Genomic DNA, 26181 nt, shown 5'->3' on the forward strand with positions numbered 1-26181 from the left:
TCTCATACAGTGAGCATGGAGTACAGTAAACAAGCTGGTTCTGAAGCTGAGCCCCTTGTACCAGCCCGCTGCTACGGATCGATGAGGCTCTGAAGGCAATTGGGGAAATCAGTCATGCTTAAAATGGGGAGTGGGGCTGTGACGCACGCAGCAGCCGACCCGCCGCAACCCCACGCAGGCCGTATCGACTGAACCAGGACTATGCGGCTATGGAGGGGGATGGTAGCTATATTGGGACCTCTGACATTGAGACTGCTGCCCTTTGGTTAAATGGCCTCACTTGACATTTTTGTTTCAGTTCTTTACATCACAATCCATTGTTTAGTGTCCAGACTGTACTTCTCTATTTTCTGTTTCCACGGTCACAGCCGTGCCGCGCCACCTCTGCAGCCGCTCCTTATCGCTGCCCAGAAAACTGAACTATCTGAGCTCCAGCCCACTGTCAACGCACACGTTTAGTAACATGTTACTGACGTCGGACCACTTTTTTCAGTAATGAGTAATCTAATGCATTGCTATTTCAAATCCAGTTGTCAGACCACAGTTACTTATCAAAATCACTTTGCGTCACTGTGGGTTACTATTTTCTTTTGTAATTTAATTTTATTTCCTCTACATGTCTTGAGAAGTGGTCATCGTTTCTATGCCACAAAAACAAACAATGGAGGGAAGAGGAAGATGCACATTTTGTTGCTGGAAAAACAGGAACTATTTCGTGTTTCTTTCTTTCTGCCAAGTCCCATTTTTATAAGCAGCTTTGGGCTTGTTTTTTTTTTGTTTTTTTTGTTTTTTCTTTTCTAAAGTCGCTTGCAGATTTAATGAGTCGCGGTTTGCGGTTTTTGGGCTTGGAAATAAGCAGACGTAATTTGTCTGACATCCAGTTAGTTTTAGTCAGGCTCCCCCTGTGTCTCCCACTGTGTCTTTGTTAATGTCAAGTTACCGTAATATATTACTTGAGAATTACCTTGAGCTTCGAGTTGCGCTCTAGAAAACTGCAAACATCAAGACTAATATGAAAAGCGCAATAAACGTAAAAACAGCCATGAAAGATCGAGTCCGTAAAGGTGTGTAACTAAACGCCATTATAATAATATCAAGTTTCCAGACAATATTGGAACACACAAAGACATGCACAAATTACTAAAGTTTTTTTTTTGTACTGTTGTAACCATTGAACAATATCCCCTTCAGTTAAACCTTATAAGTGGAGATACCTTGTTGATGTTACTATTATAAATAACTTGCAATTAAGTATTGGCAAAGCTCAATGTAATTTTCACATGTGGTGGTGCGTTGTTGTTAGCAGCTGCTGAAAGTAACTAAAAAAGTTACTTTTAATGTAACTTAGTTAATTTCCAAATCAAGTAATCAGACAGGTATACAAACCTTTGCATGTTCAAACCCACAAGGGCCACAATTATTTTGTATGAATGCAAAATAATTTTATTGTGGATTATTTTTACCTGCTCAGCAACAAATTAGCATGATATTTTTAAATGAAAGGTCATAAAAAAGGGTCTCAAAGTTGTACAGTGTCCTATCTTGTTGGTCAAGATATCATTTGTAGCTTATTCCCAGCAACAAACATCAGAGCTGTCTTTGAAAACCCTGTATTTAGTCCATTTAATTATTAAGTTTGATTTTGAGTAAAAAGTCACTAGAGATTTGTGGCCCTACTTAATATAATATTAAATCAAAGCAAAAAAAAAATTAATGAAATAAAATACAGCAAATTAAAGAAAAACACTTGTTTACAACCGAATTGTTCTATTTAAGATATAGATTTGTCAAGGCAAATCTCATACAAAGAAAAACACAGTCTCCATCTACATCACCTCCATTTAGACCAGTGGTGCCCAAAGTGGGTCCTGGAGGGTAGGCATCCTGCATGTTTTAGTTCTCTCCCTGGTGGTAGTAACAGCCATTTCAGCAGGTCAATGTTCTTCCCAGGTCTTCTAATTTAGCAATCAGTTGATCCAGGTGTGTTAAACCAGGGAGAGAACTAAAACGTGCAGGATGCCAGCCCTCCAGGACCCACGTGGACCCCACTGGTTTAAACCATTTCTAAACAGTATCCAGGGCAAAACTATTCCAAGGGCTGGCTCCTGTACTACATTTTGGACACCAATAGCCCTCAGCTCAGTGCCAGGCTCAGCCTCATCCAGAACAATGCATTAATGGTTAACCTTTCCCCTTTTGTCACATCACAGCTACAAACGTCAATGGATTCTGTTGGGATATTTTCAGAGACCAAATCAAAGTGCTACAGGACTGTAAAGGAGAATCAAAATGATCCATAGTTTTAAAGCTTTTGATAAAACAATGCGAAAACAGAAGCACATTTGTAATCAGCCTCTTCACTCTGATTCCAGTAAATAAAATCTGGTGCACTGAAATGTCCTCTGAAGTCACCTACGTAGTGGGTGTATTTCTATCTTTATTTATAACAAACCTTAATGTGAAGACCTCAAAGAAAGCACAACAGACAGTTAAGGGAGAATGTTTTAAAGAAGTCAGAAGTACTTTTAGTCATAAAGGAATATTTCAAGCACTGAACATCTTAGAGTTCTATTCCATCCATCGTCTGAGAAAGGAAAGAGCATGGCTCAACTCTAAACCTATCAAGATAAAGCTGAAGCCCATCATAACATGGATGCAGCAGAGATCCGCACTTCAGGTGGGAGAACCTGCCAACGTGACAGCTATTCATTTTGGGGTGCACGCTACAAATTTCTTTATACAAAACAAGATGTTGGAGGGAAAACTAACTCTGCACATCACCCCGAACACACCATGGCAGTGGTAATGTCTTGCTGTGGGACACAGGTATTTTTTACCATGCACAGGAAGTTGGTCAGCACTGATGGGAAGATAGATGGAGCTTAATACAAAATGATTCTGGAGGAATATCTGTTAGAAATGGCAAATGACATGAGAATTAGAAGGAGGTTCACTTCACACTAGAAAAACAACCCTCGACATGCAGCCGGAGTTGAAATGGAACTGTTTACATCAGTGCATATATCTATGTGCACTGATGTAGCATAAAGTATAGACCTCAATTAAATGTAGAACGTGTGGGGGGAAAAACTTGAAAATGTATGTTCACAGACACTCTCCATCTAATCATCCTTAGGCTTAAGCTATTTTTCCTAGGAAATGGGAAAATGTTTGAGCTGTTGAAGATAAACCGCAAACATTTGCAGGTGAAACTGCAACCAAAAAGGGGGTGAATACAAAAGCAGCTAAAAGTTGGCTAAATATTGATAATCTTTTTTCCCATCCTCTGTACATTTTTGTCACATTAGTGTTCTCTAGTGTTTGTGCTTGTACCTTAACATGTAAAAAAAAAACGTTTAGGAGTATTTTAGCAAGGCAATTTACTGTGGCAGTTGGATGGAATGAATGGTGTCTTGGTACTGTTGATACAACTGGGGAGAGGTGTCACAGTCTGATCACAAACACAGCTTTGTCTATGTGGGTGTGTGCGTGGGCGTGCATGGGTGCCTGTGTGTGTGTGTGTGTGGGTGGGTGGGTGAGTACTTAGTTTGTATGAGTTCAGAGGAAACTATTTTTCCAAGAGTTCAACTTCTTGTAAAATACTATTATAACAAATAATTATCAACTGTTATCGACATCATGAACATTCACCAATCCAAGAATAAAGAATAATGACTTGCAGGAAAGGCAAATGACAGATCCAGAAAATCAAGTCTTGATTCCATGTTTCTGTCTAGTTTGGATGCAACATCCACCAATCAGGTAAGAAGAGTACATAGGCTTGTGTTGTTGATCTCTACACTTTTGTATTTCTAGATGTGGTAAAAAATCACCTGCTCTGATCTCCTCATATGATCCAAAAGGCTCACGGCTGGAGGAGTTCTGATGACACTCGCGAGGCACATGCCTCATGCCCAGGGTTCAGAAATGTTTGCTTCACCACACATTGCACTGAAATGTTTCTCTCGTCCTTTCAGATTCAAAGGAGTTTGACTCTTTACCAGGTTATGCAGCATTTAGAGTATTTTTCTAAAGAGTTATCACTTCACAGTCTGAGTCCTGTTGTGTTGTATGTTTGTGTGATGTGAATCAGAATGGGTGCTGCAGGGATTTTTCCTGATTACTGTCGATTATTCAGATGATCATGTTACACACTGGGTCAGTCAGTGTAATCAGCATTAACTGTCTGACATTTAGGCAATTTGCCACACCATTTATGCCTGTCTGTCTTTGTTTCCTAGACCACATCTGATGAGAAATTTTTGCACATTTGCTTTTCTGTGTAACTGTTACACAACACTAATTCTCCCCTGCTGAACACTAGATCGTTAACAGGTATCTGCTGTGGCATTTAAATCCTCCACTGGTGTCACATGACAAGATGTCAGTGGAGATATTTACTTAATTGAAAGAAGACATTGCAATTTAACTAAAACGTGACAATTCATGAGTTAAAAATCTAGAATTAGCCAAAAAGCTTGTTTTCCTCTGTAGTTCCATGGTTGTGATGTTAAAAGGCAATAAATTAACATCATCATTCTAACATGAATCTGCATTGATCCAAACTGTTCTGTTGTAGCTGTATATTTAGAGCGGTTGTCCTGCTGGAAGGTCTTTTACAGCCTCTGACGGGTTTTCTTCCAGGATGGCTCTTTCTTTAGACACCATCCATCTTCCCTTCAACTCAGTTTCCCTTCCTAATGAAGAAAAGCATCTCCACACAAAGAAGTTGCCTCAGAGGAAGGAAGCGCACCATATTGAGGATGGTGCGCTCAGGTGCTGTCAGTTTTGTGCCAAAAAGTTCAATTTGACCTCATCTGACCTTCTTTCACAAACCCATAAAGTTGTCCCGCCTGTCTTGTAGAAAACAACCAACGGGACTTTTGATGGCTTTCTTTTAACAATGTCTTTTGTCTTACTTCTCATCCATAAAGGCCAAATATTGGGAAATTGTTTTATAGCCTAACTACCCTTTAAGTTTCTCCACCACTTCCTCCCTGACATGTCTGCTGGGCTCCTCTGTCTTCATGATGCTCCTGGTTCTCAGATGTTCTCCAACAATTCTCTGAAGCCTTCACATAGCAGCTTCATTTATACTGGCATTAATTGGCTAACTTAATTTAGCCTTAAGATTTTACTGTTTCTACAACAACAGATTTCTTGTGTCATGTATTGTCTTAGTGCTCATTGTACTTCTTAATAATTGCTGGCATTGACTTCAATCAAAAGGCTCTTCATATGTAGCAAGGTACATACCCGATGCAGGAGTGCCTGCGTGTGGAGAAGCTGCTGTGCGTCTTCCGAGAAAAGCGGGAGTCTTTGTTCATCATGTCAGCTGCAAGTTCAAGAGGATTTGGGCTGAGGGTGGAATTTCACCGGAGAAGCATCTCTGAGAGGGGGACAGTGAAGCGGAACCTCTGCGGCATAACCAGTACCTCCATAGAGTCATGGATCTTCAATTAGTCCCAATTCTTGAGTGTGATCTCAGTCCACACTTATGGCAACCAAGAGACAAGTTTCACTTAGAGAAAGGTACAGGAAAATGTGAAGCGAGAGCAGCAAATGCAAAGCAACCTGAAGATGCAAAACAGCAACATCAAGGGCCCCAGTCACAGCCGGTGGGAATAAAAATAAAGATGACCACAGTCCTGTTCAGGCTGGGAGGTGCATTAAAGAAAAAGTCCAACTTCACTTTTCAGTTCCAGATGTAAGTGTGCATCCGCTTGATTTTTTTGGAGAAGACTAGATCCCCTCAGAATGCATGTGTGCACGTGTGCACGGTGAGAAGCCTAAAAAGGCAAAGTCTTGACTGTCAAACCCAAATCACAGAAAGAGCAGGCGGAACACTTCAGAAAGTAGGAAGGTGAAGGGTCTGAAGACGATATCAGCTGTCATCTCATTCTCATCTTAGCTTACAAGATCCCAGGAACAAGGACTTTTTTCTCCTCTCTTCTCCTCTCCTGTTTAATAGGAAACAAGCTTGAATACTTATGGATGACGTTGGAAACTTACAAAACCAAATCCTTTAAGAAAGCTCCTTGGGTTTTCTTTCTCTGCCAAAGTCAGATCTTTGACAAAAAGCAGTCATTATCGTTGAACACTTGCCTCTCTGATGCTACACCGTGTGCGAACTAAGTGGAGTTATTATTAGTGGGGAAAAATGAACTGGAAAGAGTGTTCTAACCCCGTCAGATGCTCCCTTGAGTGGGCTGTCCCATGCAGTCCCTGTCAGCGCGGGCCATTACAGGCTTCTGCCCTCCCTCTTGCCTCTCCTGAGAGTGGTGGGACCGAACTCGGGCTTAAAACAACAAACAGCTCTGTCTCCCCGGAGAGAGACACACACAGAGGGGGAGCAACAGAAAGAGAGAGATTGTGGAAGGGGGAGGTGAGGGGTGTGGCGCCTGCTGGTCAGGAGTGAGACGCTAAATGTGAGCTGATGGTATTCAGAGAGATAAACAGCACAAATTCTAGCTGTGCCTTGCAGCAGGGGTCGCAGCCAGTGCCCTGCAGAGGTTTTCACACTCATGGAGTTTCTCCCCATTTCGAGTCATTACAACAAGCATCAACATGTTTTGTTGGGATTTTATGTGTTAGATCGACACAAAGGAGATCATTATTTGAAATGGAAGAAAGTCAAACAGGATCTTTCACATCTCTTACAAAGTTTGGCAAAGTATGGTTCCACGCATTATTTATTTGTTGCCATAAACCGTTCATTTCTTGAGCCATCTTTTGCTGCTATTCCAGCTAAAAGTGAAAATTGGAGGGGAAGCAAATGTGGACAATATTTTAAAGTATTATCAAAGATTTAGAAATAGATTTGGTTGTGACTTTGACTAGGTCATTCTTACACAAAAATGTGCTTTAATCTACAACATTCCATTGTAGCTCTGGTTGAATGTTTAGGGTTGTAAGCCTCAGCCCCAGTCTCCAGTCTTCTGCAGGACTTCATCCAGGATTGTCCTGGGTTTTGCTCCATCCATCTTTTCATTAGCATCCCCACATTATGCTGCCATTCCCTTCACTGTACATAGTGGATCCAGGGTGTTGTGCAGTGTTTGTACATAATTATTAGCCTTTACTCTAAAACATTACATTTTGGCTTCATCTGTCCACCTCCTTCCACACCTTTGTGTTGTCCCTTCATGCCAGTTAGTGAACAGAATATAGATCTCTCATGGTTCTCTTCTTGATACTCTTCAACAAAAGCAGATTCTTGAGATTGTTCCTTCATCTTCATAATGCCATTTCTTCTCTAATGTTCTCCAATAAACATCTGAGGCCTTCACAAAACAGTTGGACTAATACTGACAATAAAATATACATAAATGATTTCTATTTAGTAACTTTATGATTTAAACTTAATTTTATTTAGGGGTAGTAGAGTTAAGAAGCTGAATACAAATGTAGACCACATTTTACAGATGTTTATTTGTAAAACACGGGTCATTTTCTTCCACTTCACTTTTACTTTGTGTTAATTTACAACATAAAACCAAACTAAAATTCACTGAAGTGTGGATGTAACAATAAAATATGGAAAAATGTAATGGGTTGTGAATATAATATTCATGTAAAACCAAACCACATCACTGAGTGAAGCAGCTGAGGTGTTGATGTGAACTCCTGATGGCAGAACTTTAAACAAAATTCACTCTCTGAACAGATTCTGGGTTTGCTGGCCTGTTTGGCTACACAGGGAAGCAAACAAAGGAACCCATATCCATGGCTCCTGCAACTTGCTTTGAATACCAAAGGTAGGAAGAAACAAGTTTCTATCCATTTTGGTAAAAAGAAATATTCGACTAATACAAAACGGAAATGTTAACTATGACAGATAAGAATCAAATATGAAGTAGATTTTTATGTGTTGGTTAGTTGAGTGTATGGAAAACGTGAGACAAAATACCCAGTTATTTACCAACTTATATATCAGAGTCAGATACCATCTTCTATGCTCCACTATATCACACAATACAGCAGCCTCTGGTGGTACAAATCAGCAAATGCATGATGTTCATACAAAGTGTTTCTGTTTGTCAGCATTTGAATAGAAATCCACCAGGATGGCAGATCCTGGTATTTAAATTACTGGCTGCGAGTGAACAAAAAAACTTTAGTAAGATTTACATCAACAATGTCACTGACTATTTGAGGCAGAATTTGATTTAATTATCAAGAAAGTTACAAAATAATACAGAAATTATATTACGAGGGATATGTTTTAGTTAAAAGCTCTAAATGTATCAGACACAAAATAGGACCTCAGCGTTTATAAAATGGAAGAACTGTAAATCTTCTTTCAACTCTAAGGTTTTATTCTTCAAGGCAAACAGAAAAATTGGTTTCTTTCTGGATCCTATAACAGGATAGAGACACAAACATATGGTCAAATCGAAGCCATTTTTACAGCTCACATGGACAGACATAACAGCCTATTAGCCAGATGTGAACGGCTGTATTAGGCAGGATTTTTGTCTGTTAGTGTAAACACGGTACTTGAATGGAACAAGATCATGTCATTTCAGCATAGCTAAGGTCTAATAAGAAAAAAACCTTCAAATCACCTGAACCAATGCCCTTTGACAGAAAAAGCAGGGAGCCAACCATCATGCATGTTGTCATGTTTGGCAAAAGCTAAAAATACCATATCAACAAAATTACATCAGACCACCCACCATAGGTAGTAATGGAGGAGTGATAACTCCTCCACTATGTGTTTTGCAAGAGAACATGGGCACTTTGCAGTCACTGAGCTTCTCATGAATTTAAGTTCAAGATTTGAAGCAATTGAATCACTCAGCAGCACAATAATCTCGACAGCAAATCAACAACAGAAGGGCTGAAGAAATAGGACAAAGGCATTGAAATAGCCCAGTAAAAGATCTAACCTTAGACTGAATAAATATGGTTGCTGGCAGATCATAATGAACTTAAAGGTGACCTATTAATGCTTCCTTTTAAACAAATTTGTATAGGTCTATGAGTTATACAAAACATGTTCATTACATTTTTGCTCAAAATTATGTCATGTTTATGTAAATAAGCTGTTATCAGCAACGCCCTCCAACTTGATGTCGCACTTTATGCATACGAAAATAGCTGCATACAGATGTGCAATTGTAGAACTGTACATCTTTGACCCTGAGTGCTGACTCAGGGTCCACTTCTTCTTCAAGAAGAAGTGGAGTCCACAACCATCGCGTATGCAGCTAGTGGTTTCTGGATGGTTAGTCAACAACAAAACACTTGTCTTTTCCAGCCATTGTACTACACATACAACAGGAAAACCAGCTGACCAAACATGATTCCCCCAGGTCCCTGCTTATGTTACTAGGTAGCGGGGCAGTGCCTGCGGATTGTGACATAATAATTGAGAAGTCTTTGAAATGGCTCATTTTCTTAGCGCCTGAACTGCTTCTGGAAGCAGTAAAGACCCGAACGAAAGGACTAAAACTTGCAAAAGGTGAATTTTACATAGTAGGTACTCTTTAAACAATATTCTCAAGAAGAATGTAAAATTCCTGAAATTCCTCCACAATAATGTGAAAGACTGAGAAGGTCACACAGCGGAACATATTCATGCTCCAACCCTATGGTTATAAAGAATGACAAAGGAAATTTCTTCAAACTATTAATGTTGAACACACTATCACAGGCTGTGCAACAAATAACACCACAATTGTATATAGTTGCCTACACAGTAAAAGTATAGTCAGATAGCATTGGCTTAGGTCATCTCACGACATTTGATTATTTGCACTGATGCCATAATCAGTATTATTATTATGTAGGTTGTATTTGTAATACGATATAACATGATATCCAGTTGATCCAGTTCTGACTTTCACTTCTATCAGAACTAAAAATAAAACTACAAACAATCTTCAGTTAACACCGAGGGAAAATAACCTTGTGGGTATGTTCTAAAACTGACCTGACTCCGACATTTATTTTCCACTGGACTCCATGTTTGTTTAATTCCTCCTCCTTGCCAGTCATCCTGTAATAACTCATCTTCTCTCATTTATCTAAGGCCTGACATTATGGGACATAGCTGCACAGAGTGTGCAGAGGGAAACTTCCTAAATGGCTGGACTTTAGAGCTGTGTAATATAAAAACCTGTCATGTTGAATATCTGCACTGTGCTGCCAACATCTGGCTTTCCAGATTCAACCGAGAAATCCCCTCTGCTCCTCAGCTCTGGCGCATTAATATTTAGATTTTCAACAGACACTCGGAAATTAATGAAACAGTTTTGAAAGAGTTCAGTAAACTCTCAAAGAAAAACATGTGTATCAGGCCCAAAAACGCAGCACAGTGTGAGTTTAAAAGGTGAATGAACTTGGTGGCTAGCCTTAGAATATTAAAAAGGCTGTTCTTGGGTCAGACATGCCTGTTTTTCAGGCTTAACTTCTGTTTCTCAACGAATGCAACAAGTGCAGTTCGAACACGTTTGATCATCTGGCCACCTGAATGTGACCATCAAAGGTAAACACAGACAAACAACTGAGATGTCCATAAAACTAGTTTCACTGCGCTCAAAAAGTTTCCATGATGGAATTTAAGGAACCCCAGAGAAAACATCGCTGACTGCTTAAAGCTGGAGCATGTAACTTTTACAAATATGTTTTTATTTGTAAAAAAAATAATAATAATAAAACTGTTACCATGTCGAGACAGTATGGTATGTGACAGATAATCTGTGAAAAAAGATTATCTTCTCCACCTCCTCCCAATACTGCTGTTGCTACCTGCATAAATGCACCCCTCCTGGTCATAATCAACCAATCAGAGCCAGGAGGAGGGTTTTAACGCTATCAAGGTGGTTACAGGTAGTTGTGGTGAACCACCTGTAGCATAGCAGGGAAGAAGGTCGGGGGTATGAGCGCAAAACTGATTGACAGCGCTAAGACTCTCCTCCTGGCTCATAATGATTGTTTCCAGTTAGTACTGGGAACACTGGGTGAAGGCAATTTTTCCACAGATAATCTGACTTATATACATAATAATTTTAACAAAAATATAAAAACCCTTGTTTTTTTTTCATAAAAGTTAGAATCTGTAGCATTAAAAAAATTAACCACGCCTGGTTTAACAGGTACTGTACTGTACTGTATGTTACAGCGTAAAGTTTGTACAGTATGCCATACTAACTTATGTTACATACAAACATAAGTTAGTATGTTTACTAATAAACAAACTAACTTATTAGTTTTGGTTTGTTGTATGTCCATGCTCATCATACAAGTCTAGCTTTAACGTTGTTAACCAAGTAAATGTTTAATTTGCTCGGTTTACGGCGGCTCGTAAAACTGAAGCTATCACCCAAAGCAAGGTTGGTCGACTACTGCACTCTTCACACACAAGAGTTATGACCACTTAACTGGATGAAAAGATCTAAAGGCACTAAGCACTAATTAAGCAGTTTCTTATATAAACCAGCAGGGAATATTGGAATGTTCTGAAGATGCACAAGATGTTCAACCATTTTTTTTTTTTAGCTGTCCCTAAAAAGAGCGTTCAGAATCCTGATCATGTTCTTCAACAATGTTTGATTTGGTGCCAAAGGGCAATAAAGAGGTTTTCTTCTGCTTTTCATCTGTTGTTTAATGGTTATTTTGGGCTTTTTACCTGTACTTTATAGTGCTTGCAGGCTATTCACTGATTCATAGCTATGTTGTTCTAGGAGTGCTCTAATCTGAGGTTGATGTTTGTTTCTGTGTCTCTTAATTATTGCTAACAGTGGTAATCTCATTGGTTTTAAGAGTTCCCTACACAACAGACATACACATGTCACAGATTTATGGATAGATTTAGAGCGATTGTCAAATTGACTCTGAGACATGTCAGGTAGTGGGAGGGATGCTTCACTAACACCCTCTGCAGTGGGAACACAGAGTGGACAGGATAGGGAGAAGGGTGTAAATGAGAAGTTAGCCTGAAATGAAAGTGTGAAAAAAGCAGGCAACCAGCTGTTTATCCTCATAAACAAGACAAGATGAATTGGGATGTTGCCCTTTACAACAATAAGCATACTCTTACTGGTGCAGCCACAGAAAAATATGGGCGGTTAGGGTAATAGGTAAGTATTCCAGAGACCTGCTGAAGACTAGGGTCAAGACAGAGCTCGAGATCAATGCAGAGGTTGGGGTAGAGTACAGATCTGTTGTGGTAAAGACAGAGCTAAGCCAAAGTCCTGAATGCTCAGTTTTCAGATGGATTTATGTAAAAGCCCTCAGCTAAGGTCAGGATGATTGTTCCTATTTGCTTTGAGTTCTTCAGAGTTTAGTCTGAGTTCTGTGTTTGCTTAGTAGAGGTTCAAACAATCCTCGTCTCATATGGATTTTTATCAAAGTTTCCTAGCTTTACATTTTCCCTCAGTGCCCACAGCTGCTCCACATTTAGTTATTTACTCTCTCCTGTTCCTTTTACTAGTAATAACTCACTCCCTGTGTATATATACTTCATCCTTTATGGAGGTTTTTCAGTCACTGTCAGATCCGCCTATTTATGTCAGATGTTTCTCCCGGTCAGTTCCCTTTGTGCCTCCTAATGTATTCTGTAATTTTTCTTCTTTAATAAGATTCTACTTCACTATAATTCTGCCTTGTTCTGGCCTGCATTTCGGTCCTGCTAAAAAACAATCATAACATTAAGCTCTGGTAAACAACCAAATGAATAAGATTGTGCCTGCAAGCAAGGGCTGCACAGTGGTAGAGCTGTTGCCTTGCAGCAAGAAGGTCCTGGGTTCGATTCCCGGTCCGGGGTCTTTCTGCATGGAGTTTGCATGTTCTCCCTGTGCATGCGTGGGTTCTCTCCGGGTTCTCTGGCTTCCTCCCACAGTCCAAAAACATGACTGTCAGGTTAATTGGGCTCTCTAAATTCTCCCTAGGTGTGAGTGTGTGTGTGAGTGGTTGTGTGTCCTGTCTGTTTTCTGTGTTGCCCTGCGACAGACTGGTGACCTGTCCAGGGTGTACCCCGCCTCTCGCCCGGAACGTTAGCTGGGGATAGGCACCAGCAACCCTCCCGACCCCATTAGGGAAGAAGGGTGATTAGAAAATGGATGGATGGATGGTGCCTGCAAGCAGCTGAAAGATGCTTTCTCAGTGGTGTGTCTGGATTCTGTTAAAGGGACAGGTTGAGGTCCTACAAAGTATGAAAGACCAGGTAAGGTGGTTTGTCTATTTAGTACTGAAGCTATCTTGATGCCTTCCCAATTAGTTGTGGAGAGGCTTAAAGTAGAGTTAGGTTATAAAACAAAGCTGGGAACTTCTCACAGAACTCTATTCAGTCTGTTATCTGAAGATGGAATGAGGATAGGTAACCACAGAACTAAAAACACACGGATGTCCACCTAAAGCAGGGGTGCCCAAAGTTAGTCCTCAAGGGCCAGTGTCCTGCATGTTTTAGTTCTCTCCCTGGTTTAGCACACCTGCATCAAATGATGGCTCATTAGAGGCCTAAGAAGAACATTGACATACTCAGGAGGTTGTTACTACCACTAGGGAGAGAACTAAAACATGCAGGATGCTGGCCCTCGAGCACCAACTTTGGGCACCCCTGACCTAAAGCTAACAGGCTGGACGAGGAGGGCTTTAATCAGAGAAGCAGTCAAGAGCTGGAGGATCTGAAGAAATCCGCAGCTCAGGAGGAAGAATTTATCAATATGTCGACTGTTAGTCACACGCAAATCTCAAAATCAAAAGTTGAGCAAGCAAAAGAAAATGTAACGTAAAGATTTCCATGTAAATTTTTGAAATTTTTGCACCTGATTAGCAATTTTTACCCACCTGATTGAAACCAAGTGATTTTGTGAATAGGAATGTGTAAAACTGGTGGAGAGATCAAAAGCCCTGTAGCACAGACTGCAACAGGTTTCACAGTATTGACTCAAGAGGCTGAATACAAATTTCTATAATCCAAACTTATGTTCGTATACCAAATTTAAAAACGCATCATTCTTCAATGTTACAGTTATATTAACCTGGCCATTGACGTCCTATATTATTCTGCTCAATTCACTTCCAGCTTATAACTCAATCTGCGTTTTCTCTCATTCACTTGGATTCATTCAGTAGATTTTCTACTGGGCCAATCAGCAAACAGAATGAAAAGGACCTTTTGGACAAAGTAAAATGTACAAAAAAGGTTTGGTTTTAACCAGGCTACAATTATGTACAATTTAGTTTTAGTCTGTCACATAAAAACCCATTAAAGCTATATGAACTAACTGTAAAAAGTAGGATTGTTCAACCTTTCTCTTTTATTTAATAGCAATGTCCTAAACAATTCTATCCAACAAATTCAGCATTTCTGTTGCTGGTTTAATTTAAAAATGGAGTTCTACAAAAATTAAAATAAATAAAAATAATTAAAAATATAGTTGGAAAGGCCAAATAATGTGTGGACAATTAAGACGATCAGTCCTAACTGTCCACACAGTTATCTTTAGTGCACAAATACAAGCATTATGATGCTTGTTCTTTAAGATAAAAAAAAGGTCAGAAGTAAGCTTTAGCTAACTAAGCTTTAGGGTTGCCGGCGATACCGCTTAAAATATAAGCATGATCCGTTGATTCAGCTTACAGTACATTGATAATTACTGATTAGTTTTTTTTTTCTTTTAAATATCAAAAATACTGCCAAACAAGTGACGCGACCTTTCCTAAAGCTATTGTGCTCGTTTTCTCCTTTCACTCCACCCTGATCTCTCTTTTCTTCTAGCAGTTATGGCTCACTGTAGCAAAACATAAACACTCCCAGACAGTTTCATGTTACCAAACACAAGTCGTATTCTGTATTTTGCGGACCGCGCACCGTCCGCTGACGGTTGAGGTTTTATTGTCAAGTGTACAGGTTGCCTACATTTCTCGCGACAAATGCCTTCATAACAATCTCAATAGATATTAGCACGTCTGATAAGCTTGTTGGGCTAAGCTAACCCTGGTGTAGAAGAAACGTTGGTTTCTTCACCTACAGACCAGCCAAACCGCACACTTGTTAATGCTGCATAGAGAGCGGTAGTCACGCAACGCGTCTTGGCCCTGGTTGACGGCTCTAACATTTTCAGCTCGGTGTTGTATAGAAAACACCGTTCGATGTGAACACTGTTACTTGCCGAGCGGTTTCCTGTGCGAGTCAGCGCGTCACCGAGTACGCGTCCGCGGGTATTATTGAAAAACTTACGTTGCAACGAGCGTGACCTTCGGCATCTTCGTCTGCATAGAGTCCGTGGAATCCGTCCAAGTATGTTGGGGGGGACATGAAACTGTTGTTGTGCAGGTTACACAACAAGTTGTTGCTAGGTAACCAAAGCCAGTGACTAAGGACCGAAGAAGAACAGTAGAACCTTAGATGCTACATCTCACTGAGCTGTACGTGAGAGGTAGCTAAAGCAATTGATATATCACGGTCTTAAAGCCTTTCCTCTTTCCTTCCGCAAATAGCCTATAATTCTGGAAACTCTCTCTGATCTGGTACAAAAATGTTTTGGAGGAATTTTTTGATTTCTGACACTACTGTATGATTAAAAACTCCCTGGGTCAAATTGACCCCCGAACATTATTGCTGTACTTTAGAAACAAACATAATAGGAGGGTTAAAGCTGGATGAAGTAGACCTTGGTGAGACTAGAAACATCTTTGCATTAATAAGCAGATACAGCAGAACAGCATTTAAACAATCCTAACACAACTGAGAGACAAGAGTTTGGAGTTGATAGAGTAAAGATTGTCATATGCACTCAAACTTGCGTGTTTATTTAGAGTAGCCTACTTCTTCTGATCAATAAATCCACATTTCTGGCCATTTTATTTTTCATAATAGAATGAATTTTTCTTACTATGGAAAGTTAACTTCCATGTCTAGTGCAAGAAGCAATCAGTGCCAACAATGCCAAAAACGCATAAGACATTTATGTTTCATCCTATTCTAATACAAACATTTCACATTTTCTTTGCTCTGGTCAGTGAGGTCCTCTTTTAGGTCGGTTTAAAAGAGGGCCTCATCATGAATCAAAGGTTCATCTTTCCCTAGTAAGAAAACAAGGCTAAAATATCTCAGAATACTAGTAAATCCTGTAGGTGTACTTTAGACCATGCTTAATCTGCATCAGAGATAACCTGGTCAGAAACAAAAGTGAGAGGAAAAAATGAGAGCTGAAGAGAGTTCAGATCACAGTTAGGAACTGGTGTGGCAAATCTAAAGTTATTCTTCTCATATTCTACATTTAAGAAAATTAACAACACATCAGTAATGGAAGTAGTAGATAAACGGAAGAACATGATCTGTAGCACCATTGTGGAACTTGAACTCTGTACCCCTCACTATGTGACCCATCTATGTAGAGCCTGTACCTGGGCGTGTGAGCCAGCGTGAAGCGGCGTCTCTGGAGGTTGATGCTGCGGTTCATGAGCAGCTTTCTGAAGAGCAGTGGGGAGTTTCGAGGAGATCCGCGCGGAGAGTCTTTGGGTGACACCTTTGGGGATCCCCCAGCTGAGCAGGTTTTGGACCTGGGAAGCAGCTGGATGATGGGTAGCCGGCCTGCCCCCTGTTTCCTTGTCTCATCGACCTCAACCAGCTCTTCTTCAGAACTCTCGGAGCAAAGATCACTCATGGTGGGCAATTCACAGTCAGCTGTCAGGTAGTTTTTATCCTTTGCCTCCTGAGTACAGATAACCTAACAATGTGTCTTGTTCTTCTGCCTTACTTTGCGCTTGCACTTTTTGTGACGTTCTATGTTGCAGCAGGGCTTCGGTTCCCATGGCTGTGTGTCTTCATTTTAAAGTGCAGGGTATACTTCATACCTCATGGCTAACACTAACCAAAGCTCTCTCTCAATAAATCTAAACATACTAAAAAGCTGAGGCCCCTTTTCCCCCCTGAAAAAAAAAGAAAAATGGAAAAAGACAAAGACACAACAGAGGAACTTCCAGATGATCTAGTTCGATCTAAGTTTGGCTTGGTCTTCCTTGCCTCCTCCTGATGACCAGGATCACAGCTGTACTGGGCAATGAACTCCAGGGCTGGTGTTGATGTAGTCTCTCTGCCTCCCGCCCCCAGGCTGTGTTTACATTACTGATGGGCCTTCCCTCTTTCCAACTAAATATGGACGTCTGATTTACCATGAGGGGAAGGAGCGGACAGCTCCTTCTGCTTCTCTTCCCCTCATTCCACCCTCTGACATCCCTTCTTTCGTCATTTGTAAGCTTAAGGAACAGATTTTTCATCAATTTCAAACTGTGTTCCATTATTACTTCCTGTATGAGTGTATACGAGTCCACTGCCTCTAGCTCGCCTTTCTCACTCTCACTCAGATTCTAACTTCCACCTTTCTCACTCTCGTCCCATCTTTGCAAGCTCAGGGTTTTCCTCCGTTCCCTCGGGTGCTGTTTGTTGTGAAGCTGGCCATTTCCTCATGCTTTTCACATGCTCTGAGTGCACCGGGAGGAGTCACATGAACGGTCTCTGACTATAAAAAGCAGAGGTAGATAAAAGCTACGGAGAGCATGGGTGTTGTCACGATGGCGCTCTCTATCTGTGACCGGAGGCAGCTTCGTTTTAATCCAAACCCGATGTCTTTGTTTCTGGAAAGGGGGTAAGAAAAGCTCCTCCTGTGATTAAGGACACACAGCCAAACACCAGCGCTGTCTAGGGAAACGCTGATGAGCTAGGAAGCTGGAACATCTGACACAACTCTGAACTTATGACCAACAGCTGGTAACAGGAGAGGAAGAAAAATACTGTTTAGGTGAAAAAGCTTTACTTTATCACAATTTTAATTCTGATTTTAACTTGAAATAATTCAGAAGAAAATTGTCAAACCTACAGCAACTTTAACCATTGTAAGCTCAATGGGTCTGTGCAACCCGTTTTCACTTTTCATTATAGTAAAACAAATAAGGGTATGTGTGTGCGTGAGCGAGTGTGAGCATGCGTGCGTGTGTGTGGGTGTGTGTGTGTGTGTCTGTATGTGTGAGGGAGGCAAAGGAAGAAGAGTTCCTCTGTGTTTTTGTGTGTGCTTGTATATACTACATGCAGAGGACCATTATAACCATTCTAACCAACAAAGGGTTTCCATTCATGGAATGTGAGTTCATTTTCCTGATTTCTATTTCTTTCAGTTGTACTGAGCACAGCTAGTTCAGTTTGAGGTATGGAGTGAATAAAGCTTTGGTAAAGGTTAGGGTTAGGAAAATGTCTGGGTGCAGCATAAATACTAAAACCAATCAATGTCTATACAAAGTCCTTGGACAGACAGAGGTACAGGGATGTTTATATGTGTGAATTTTGCCTTACTGTACCTGAAACATTGTTGCAATGTGCCATTGCCAAAAGCTTCACAACTGACAAATGCCCATTCCTACGTATAAAAATGTATAAAAATGTATAAAAACAGATTGCTATCATAAAGTCTTTCGGGTAAGTTTAAAGATAAATATAAATGTTTACTTAGCTTGAATAGAAATCATGTCCTTTTTTAAAATTGCATGTTTTTGTCAGAGCAAACATAAATGAGTGGCACTTTTTTTTTTCTTAAAATGTTTAAAAGGCAAAAATCAGCCATATTTGCTGTGTATATTGATGTAGTGTAGGTGAACATGTTTTTTGTATTTAATGGCAACAAATTTTTTGTATGTTGAATTTGAACGGTAAATTGCGGCAGGTCTACCAGACCTGCGAACAGTGACTGTGTAACTAAAATATGAACACATCAAATCTACTGAACTGTTACCTTTTCTTAAAATGTATCGTGAAGTCCTCTCCCTAAACAAAATGTGTTTTGTAAATATGTTTTTTAAAGTGCTCTGTCCTGGCAGCTTGGAAAACAGAGTGGTGGGCCTGGTTGCCTTGCAGCAGATTGATAGATTTGATCTAACAAGTAATAAAAATAGGATACTCTTCTTGTTGCTCAGTTGACAAGTCAAACTAGTTCTAACTATTGAAAAACAACAAAGACAGAGAGAGAAAAAAACAAAAGGGGAACCAGTAAAATGGCTGCTGATGACTGTGCAGCCAATTTTTCCAGCATGTCTCTTGCTGGACATTTTGTAATGACTGTCAGTTTGTACTCATCTGTTTCAACATCTCATCTTTCAACCGTTTCTAATAAACCATGTAATTTATTTCTACCTGCCTGAGTTTTCACAATAAAAACTGTAAAAGCTTCCCATTTTACAGTAAATATATAGGGAAAAATGCAGTCATTTAAAAAAAAATTTCTATCAACATCTTTAATTTTTTTTTCTTAAATCATAAGTGTACAAATGTGGTTACAAATTAGTGATCTATCTACAATACAACTCAACAAAATGTCCAGAGAAACACAAGAATATGTAATTATAGTGCTATAGTAAATATGTAAATATAAGATGATAGACCTGAGCTATGGGCAGGAAACTTTGCTAAAAAAAGATGAAATGGTGAACATATAAACAATTTATGGATAAACGAATGTATAATAAGAAAGATCAGAAGATAAGACACAAAGGATCAGTTTCTTATGAGTAGACAATATCTTGCATGCAGTGGATATCTCCACTGGAAAAAAAGAACAAGAAAAAAACCTGACTTACTATAAAATACCAGCAGGTTTTTTTATAGTGTATCTCACCTTCACATTAGTGAAACAGAGACTGTACTGTACATTGAAAAAAAATAACTCTTTCGATGAACAAAAAATCATGGAAAGGATTTCCACCTGAGTTTTTGCGGCGCTAGTGGCTCGTATTTTTTTGAGACAGAAGGCAGACAGGAAAGAGGCCCCAAACGTGGTGGCGTGCTAACCCCCTCCACTACCACAGCACGCCCAAGAAACCAACTTATGTTACAGTGGTACCTTCACACTACTTAATTAAGTAGATCAGACTCGTGAAAATTAAGTTAGCTCAACAAACATTAAGTTAGCTTTCTTTCAGCATAGTTCATGATGAAAGAAAGTAATCATGTGGAAATCCTTTCCATGATTTAATCACGTTAATTCAAATACTTTTTTTTAAGTTACATTACATTAAGCGTTTTAAGACAGGACTGGGTGAAAGGGTAGAAAGAATACTCAACAATTAGAAAAGGTACAACAGAACTGTATTTTCAAAACTCAGCCACCTTACTGTATTTTCATGTTGTAGTTTTTACAGCCATTTGTTACAATGCAGTTCTTATATGCCAATAGTGCCCTGCAGAGAAAAACAAATATCTATAGTTTAATGTGTAACTAAAACCGCTTTGAAGTTTTCCCAGGCGGAAAACAGTTATGTCGCATGATCTTCCATAATCTCGCGTGACACCCTGATCTCGCTAGACCCTCTTCGGAGGGAGATGAATCTGACTAAATTGAATCGCGTTATCTCAACTTGAATACAATTTATTCAAGTTGAGTCGAAAAACGATTGTCTTGCGTGGCCTCGTGTGATATCCTGTGATTTCACATGATCTTGCATGAACTTGCGTGATATCCCGTGATTTCACTCGTCGTCTTCAGCACAAGATCAGTCTGACTATGATGAATCATGTTATCTCAACATGATTAAATTTCATAAATGTTAAGTTGTTGAATTTCTTGTTTATCCAACATGATTGTATTACGTTTTTGTTTGAAACATGAAATTATTGTGTTAACAGTACATGATATTCTTTTGTTAATGTGATCACCCCCTAAGTTCATTTCTTTCAGTGTATGTGTAGCATCTAAACATTTTTATACAAAACAAAGTGAGGGCTTTCTTATTTCAGCAGAGGTGATATGCTGGAAGGCCCCTTTAAAGAGCAGCTGAGCTGGACAATGAGAACGTAGATCTCTTCATAGGAGCGATAGAGCTCCAAACTCAATGTTTTGTTTTTTTCTGAAACTATATTCAACAATAGACATTTTTATTTAATGAGCACCGTAAACATCTGATGAATAAGCTCAAACAAGAACTAAACCATAATGGAATCAAATAAAAACAAACAACTTTTTGATATTGGATTTCTTTTTTTGTTATATAAATTTGTTTCCCCACCCCAACTTTAACTGATCTAAAGATAATCCAGGACTCAAACCAATTCAGGCCCTGAGGCACATCATCATTCCTGTCATGTGGATAACGCAGGCAGAGGTGAGGCCTTTGCAGTTCTACTGAGGTTTGGGGGCAGAGAACAGAGAGTACCTTCGTATGAAAAGCCTCTGGCTTGGAGATAGGGTCGTTCAAGTTCATCAAGACGCAGCTTCAGTATGTCGCATTAAGAGCGAGTGTTGGTGCTTTTCATTTGTTCCACAAAAATTACATTGCAGAGACATTTCTAAACTCCGTTCTGTAGGTTTTGAAACATCTCCTTATTATAGTTTATAGAGCGATAAAAAAAAGTTAGAAATTTCTTTCAAACTTTTAATCCACTTATAGAATTTTAATGTGCATGTGAATGGGTGAGTTACTAAATGTAGTGTGAAGTCCTTTGGGCTCCCCTGGTAGGCTGTCACTATCAGAATCAATAATATATTTGCAACATAGATTATATTTTTTTTTCAATTGAATTATTATGATTTACTTCCTCTCTCTTTTTTTAGAACATTTGTCTTGGCTGTGCTGCTCCCCTTACATGTCTGTGTGGATCATCGACATTCTGTCCAATCAGATTTCAGTCTCTGTGGGTTGCCAGGGGCAGCCAAATCTGTCCAGGGCCACCAGAATTGGTACAGAAGGCCTCCGAAAACTATTTTTATTGTTGTTGTAATTTCATCTTAAATGTAGCGCAGAGTCGGATAAAATATACATTGACTGGTAAATGTTTCACAAAAACTGGAGGTTGGAAACCGACCATAGAGTTTAAATGGATGTATTTTCAATTAAACAATCCTAAACTCAAAGGATGTACTATTGTGTCTACATGCTGGATTTTCCATCTACCTGCAACACAATCTCTTTGGCTGAATCCATAACATCGTGTCAATATAATAGTAAAGTTAAAGGGTCTATGTTTCTGGGATTTCTTTGGCCACGTGTGGTAGATTCTGGATGAAACAGCTTTTACAGCTTCCTCAGGAACACTTTCTTTGGCACACCATCAAACTTCCTTATACACAAGAGAGCACCAGGCTGCCCTATGCTAGCTGGGGCAACAGTGAAAGAATTTTTACTTCACAAACAACTCTATAGTTAGATCTAAGGCAGAGCTACTACATGTCTACCAGTGGCTACATGGACCTCAGCTTGTAGAATTTTTTGTCTGATTGCCTCCAAGTACTTCTAAATAGGACACTAACTAGGACACACACACTTCTCTTCGTTTATAGTTTGTAGCAGAGAACAACATATGGCTGATTACCCCAGGGAGTCTTTCTGGGATGCCGTGGAACGTGGCTTCACTGAGCTTCAAACCAAACAAAATGCTGACAAGGACAAAGCAGGAATGTCTGTTATATAAAGACCTGGAGGCAGAGACTCAGCTGCAACACATCCAACCCAGGGCTGGGATAGAGACTGTTCCTAAAATAAAATAAAATAACTTGATGATTTAATTAATGAATAATATTGAATTATAATAAATAAATAAATTTTGTTAGAGTTCAGATGTTGCTGTGAGGAACTGATGACCTGTTCATGATGCCCTCCGGGGATCAGCTCCTGTCAAAGAGGAAGGAACTGAGCAGAGTACAGATGGAGGTGTCTCTGTTGTAGTAAAGATTAACTTTGTGAAGTCACAGTGACCTGAGATCACCAGGAGAATTGGATCTCTTTATCTTTTAATTCTGGTGAGGATTTGTATTTGGCTTGGGAAATTTCTGACAAAGAATTCCAAGGAACTCCATGTTTCCAACAAGAAAAGTGGTTTTCTTTAGCTTCATTTTCATTCTCATTAAAAAGCAAACCTTGAAGAAAGTGTCAAGTGATAAAACATTGCCTTCGTCACAGAACTGAGTCATTTCTGATCACCTGAAACAGGCCAGGTTTCATTCTCACAACACATAAACACAAGATAACGGTGGGCACGTGCCTACACACACACACGCACACATCCACACAGTTTAAAGAGGAGGGGCAAAAACCACAGCAGGGTGTGAAGCAGCAGTTTCACTTGTGTTTTCGCAATAATCAGAATTTTCTTAGGCTATTTTTTTCCACTGATGATTGTTTTGAAGATTGATTAATGCCTCGAGCATAACTCTGTTCAGGCTAATTATTTTATCTTAAAAACACCGGTGAATGTTTTTCATAATTATTGTGCTCAGCCCAATACTTTCTTATTTATTTCAAATGTTTGATTATACAGAAAGACAACATCACTGTCTGAAAGAGCAATTCACATAAAAAGTTGCAAAAGTGTTCATACTCCTGGATTTTGTTCATATAATGTTACACAATATCCAAAACTCCAGTTTATATTTTACTGGAATTTTCAGGGATTTTCTGTGATAGACCAACATAAAGTAGTGTAACATCACCATCCTCCAGGAAGGTGAACTTCTGCAGCCTCTAAGAGCTTTTCTTCAGACTGCCTGTATTTAGCTCCATCTGGTCATCATCTCTGACCAGATTTCCTGTCCAGGCTACCGATAGTTTGGTCTTAGGCTTATCAGATTAAAAAGAAATCTTAGATACATATGAACGAGACACTTTTCAGATGCTTATTCTGTTATTTTTTGTGCATTCTGCTCTACTGTCTCAAACCCACTGTAGTGAGCCAGGTTCTGGTTCTGCTGGAAGTTTCTTCCTGCTAATCGGGACCTTTTTGTCTCCACTGCTCAGTATGATGGACTGCTGTAAAGCAGTGTTTCTCAATTATTTTCTCTTGGATCATAATTTTTTTCACGCCACCCTGGTACCCTTTCCTTCCCAGAATTGAAATACTATTGTGAATTTGTGCATATTTAATAATGTGTCTGTACAAATCATTGGCTCCAGCATTGTATGACCTTATTATTACTGTTTTATTGTTCTAAGTCTCAAAATAATTTCCAAGTTCAGTTTATTAATCAAGACTATTCAGGAATTGTCTTTAATCAAGACTATTCAGTTTGAAAGAGAAAAAGTGCAACTGATTCAATGGGATGTAGATTTTTAGACTTACTGCAGTAAAACTTTTTACCAAGCATTGGTTACTTGTCAGCTTCTTCACTTTTTAACATTTATTGTGGAAAAATATGCAGCAATATTGTTCCAGCTTGTCAGATAAGAAGAGATGAAAAGTGTACAACATTTTGCATTAACAATAAAAAGATAAAAAGATGGTCTTTTTCTGAGAGCTACATTTACTTGCTTGTGATGGAGTAAAAGGGCCAGGCTCTGGGTTTGTGTTTGTGCTTTAAATACGAGTAAAGTTGGTTGAGAGTAAAGACTAATTTTATGATAACTTTTCACGACACTGCGCTAAATTGCGGAATATTGATTATTCAGTAAGGTTATGGTTGGTGCTGGTTTAACAAATGAGTAAATACTAAACAAATGAGTTAAGCAAATTAGTAAATACAAAATGTTTTAACACATCAGAAGCAAATTTTCAGCCCCAGCTTAAACGATTGTTTAAGCAACTTATTATTTAATAGAAAGAACCAGATTTGCTGAGCGGGTCACGTTACATATCACTCTATCGAAGTTTTTTAATTTCACGACTTTATTCCAGCAATACTGCATCTTTATTCGGCCAATATTAAAACTAATCTGCAATAGGACAAGGAGCTGAAGGTGGTTTCCAGTTCCAGCTTCCAATTCGGGAAATGGCTAAAGGGCGATTCCACTTAATTTTTCAGTACCTTCCGCATCTTTAATTGACTCTAGTTAAAAACTAAACTACAACACCTAGACTCTTCAAACCTGGACTGAATTATTGTGCTCTAATAGCAGAATATTTAGAACCATGTTTGGGATTTGTGAAACCTTTATCGGATTTGTGAAACCTCAATAAGGGTTGACTTTACCACTTTTTTGCATCTGTAACACACTAGAACTGCTACAGTTCCTGAAATACAACTCATAGACACTTCAGATTTGGACTAGATTATTCTGCTCTAATAGCAGAATATTTAGAACCATGTTTGTGATTTGTGAAACCTTTTTCTGATTTGTGAAACTTCAAAAAAGGCTGATTTCACTACTACTTTTTTTTTAATCATGGTCACACAAGGACTGCTCTAATTTAAAATCTACAACACCTAGACTCTTCAAATCTAGCCTAAATTATTTTCAGCTAATAGCAGAATATTTAGAACCATGTTTGGGATTTGTGAAACCTTTATCAGATTTGTGAAACCTCAATAAAGGTTGACTTTACCACTTTTTTGCATCTGTAACACACAAGAACTGCTACAGTTCTTGAAATACAATTCATAGAAACTTCAAACTTGGACAAGATTATTCTAAACTAGTAGTAGAATATTTAAAACCATGTTTGGGATTTTTGAAACGTTTTTCTGATTTGTGAAACATCACTTCACTTAACAGACCTCTGCAGAAGATCTCTCCTTCCAACAGCCATCACCCATCTACCATAACGTTTTGAAGAATTAATGAGTTACACCAACATTTAATTTCCCAGTGGGATTAATAAAGTGTTTTTGAATTAGAAATGAATTTGAATTTGAAAAAAACTGCCTGGAACAAGTGTGAATCTAAATTTTAGTGAAGTTTCACAAATCACGTGCATGTTTCACAAATACCAAACACAAATTAAATATTCTGCTATTAGAGCAAAATAATCTAGTCCAAGTTTGAAGTGTCTAGGTGTTGTATATTTGAAATTAGAACAGTTCTTGTGTGACCAAGATAAAAAAAAAGTGGTGATCATCCTTTTTTGAAGTTTTACAAATCAAAAAAAGCTTTCACAAATCCTAAACATGGTTCTAAATGTTCTGCTACCAGTTGAGAATAATCTAGTCTAGGTTTGAAGAGTCTAGGTGTTGTAGTTTAGGAATTAAAATAGATCTTGTGTGACCAAGACCAAAAAAAAGGGTGAAAATTGCCCTTTATTGTAGTTTCACAAATCAGAAAAAGGTTTCACAAATCACAAACATGGTTCTAAATATTCTGCTATTAGAGCAGAATAATCCATTGCAGGTTTGAAGTTTGAAGTGCCCCCTGAGGGGCGCGCCCCACTATTTGAGAAGTACTGCATAAAGTCAGCGACACAATGCCAGCTCTACGTGTTTGTCCAGGACGAGTGAATGCTGCAAGTCAATGATAATCTGCAATTATCAACACATATGT

General features: G+C 39.1%; 1 protein-coding gene across 6 annotated transcripts in view; it reads right to left on the reverse strand.

Annotated features, from left to right (window-relative positions):
• The window catches only part of LOC122841507 (cAMP-specific 3',5'-cyclic phosphodiesterase 4C-like), a 69503-nt gene that overhangs the window by 41518 nt on the left and 1804 nt on the right, over positions 1-26181 (reverse strand). The window contains exon 1 of one of the 6 annotated variants that reach the window (XM_044134837.1): positions 16360-16846. The exons of 2 other annotated variants lie outside the window; for them this stretch is intronic. In XM_044134837.1, the coding sequence (XP_043990772.1) occupies positions 16360-16619 (260 nt within the window). In that variant the 5' untranslated portion in view covers positions 16620-16846. Of the gene's footprint in view, positions 1-5256; positions 6063-15190; positions 15330-16359; positions 16847-26181 lie in introns of those variants that run through there. 3 more of the 6 variants (XM_044134840.1, XM_044134843.1, XM_044134842.1) reach the window with 3 other exon arrangements.

The sequence above is a fragment of the Gambusia affinis genome, linkage group LG12 (assembly GCF_019740435.1).
Source record: "Gambusia affinis linkage group LG12, SWU_Gaff_1.0, whole genome shotgun sequence".
Lineage (NCBI taxonomy): Eukaryota > Metazoa > Chordata > Actinopteri > Cyprinodontiformes > Poeciliidae > Gambusia > Gambusia affinis.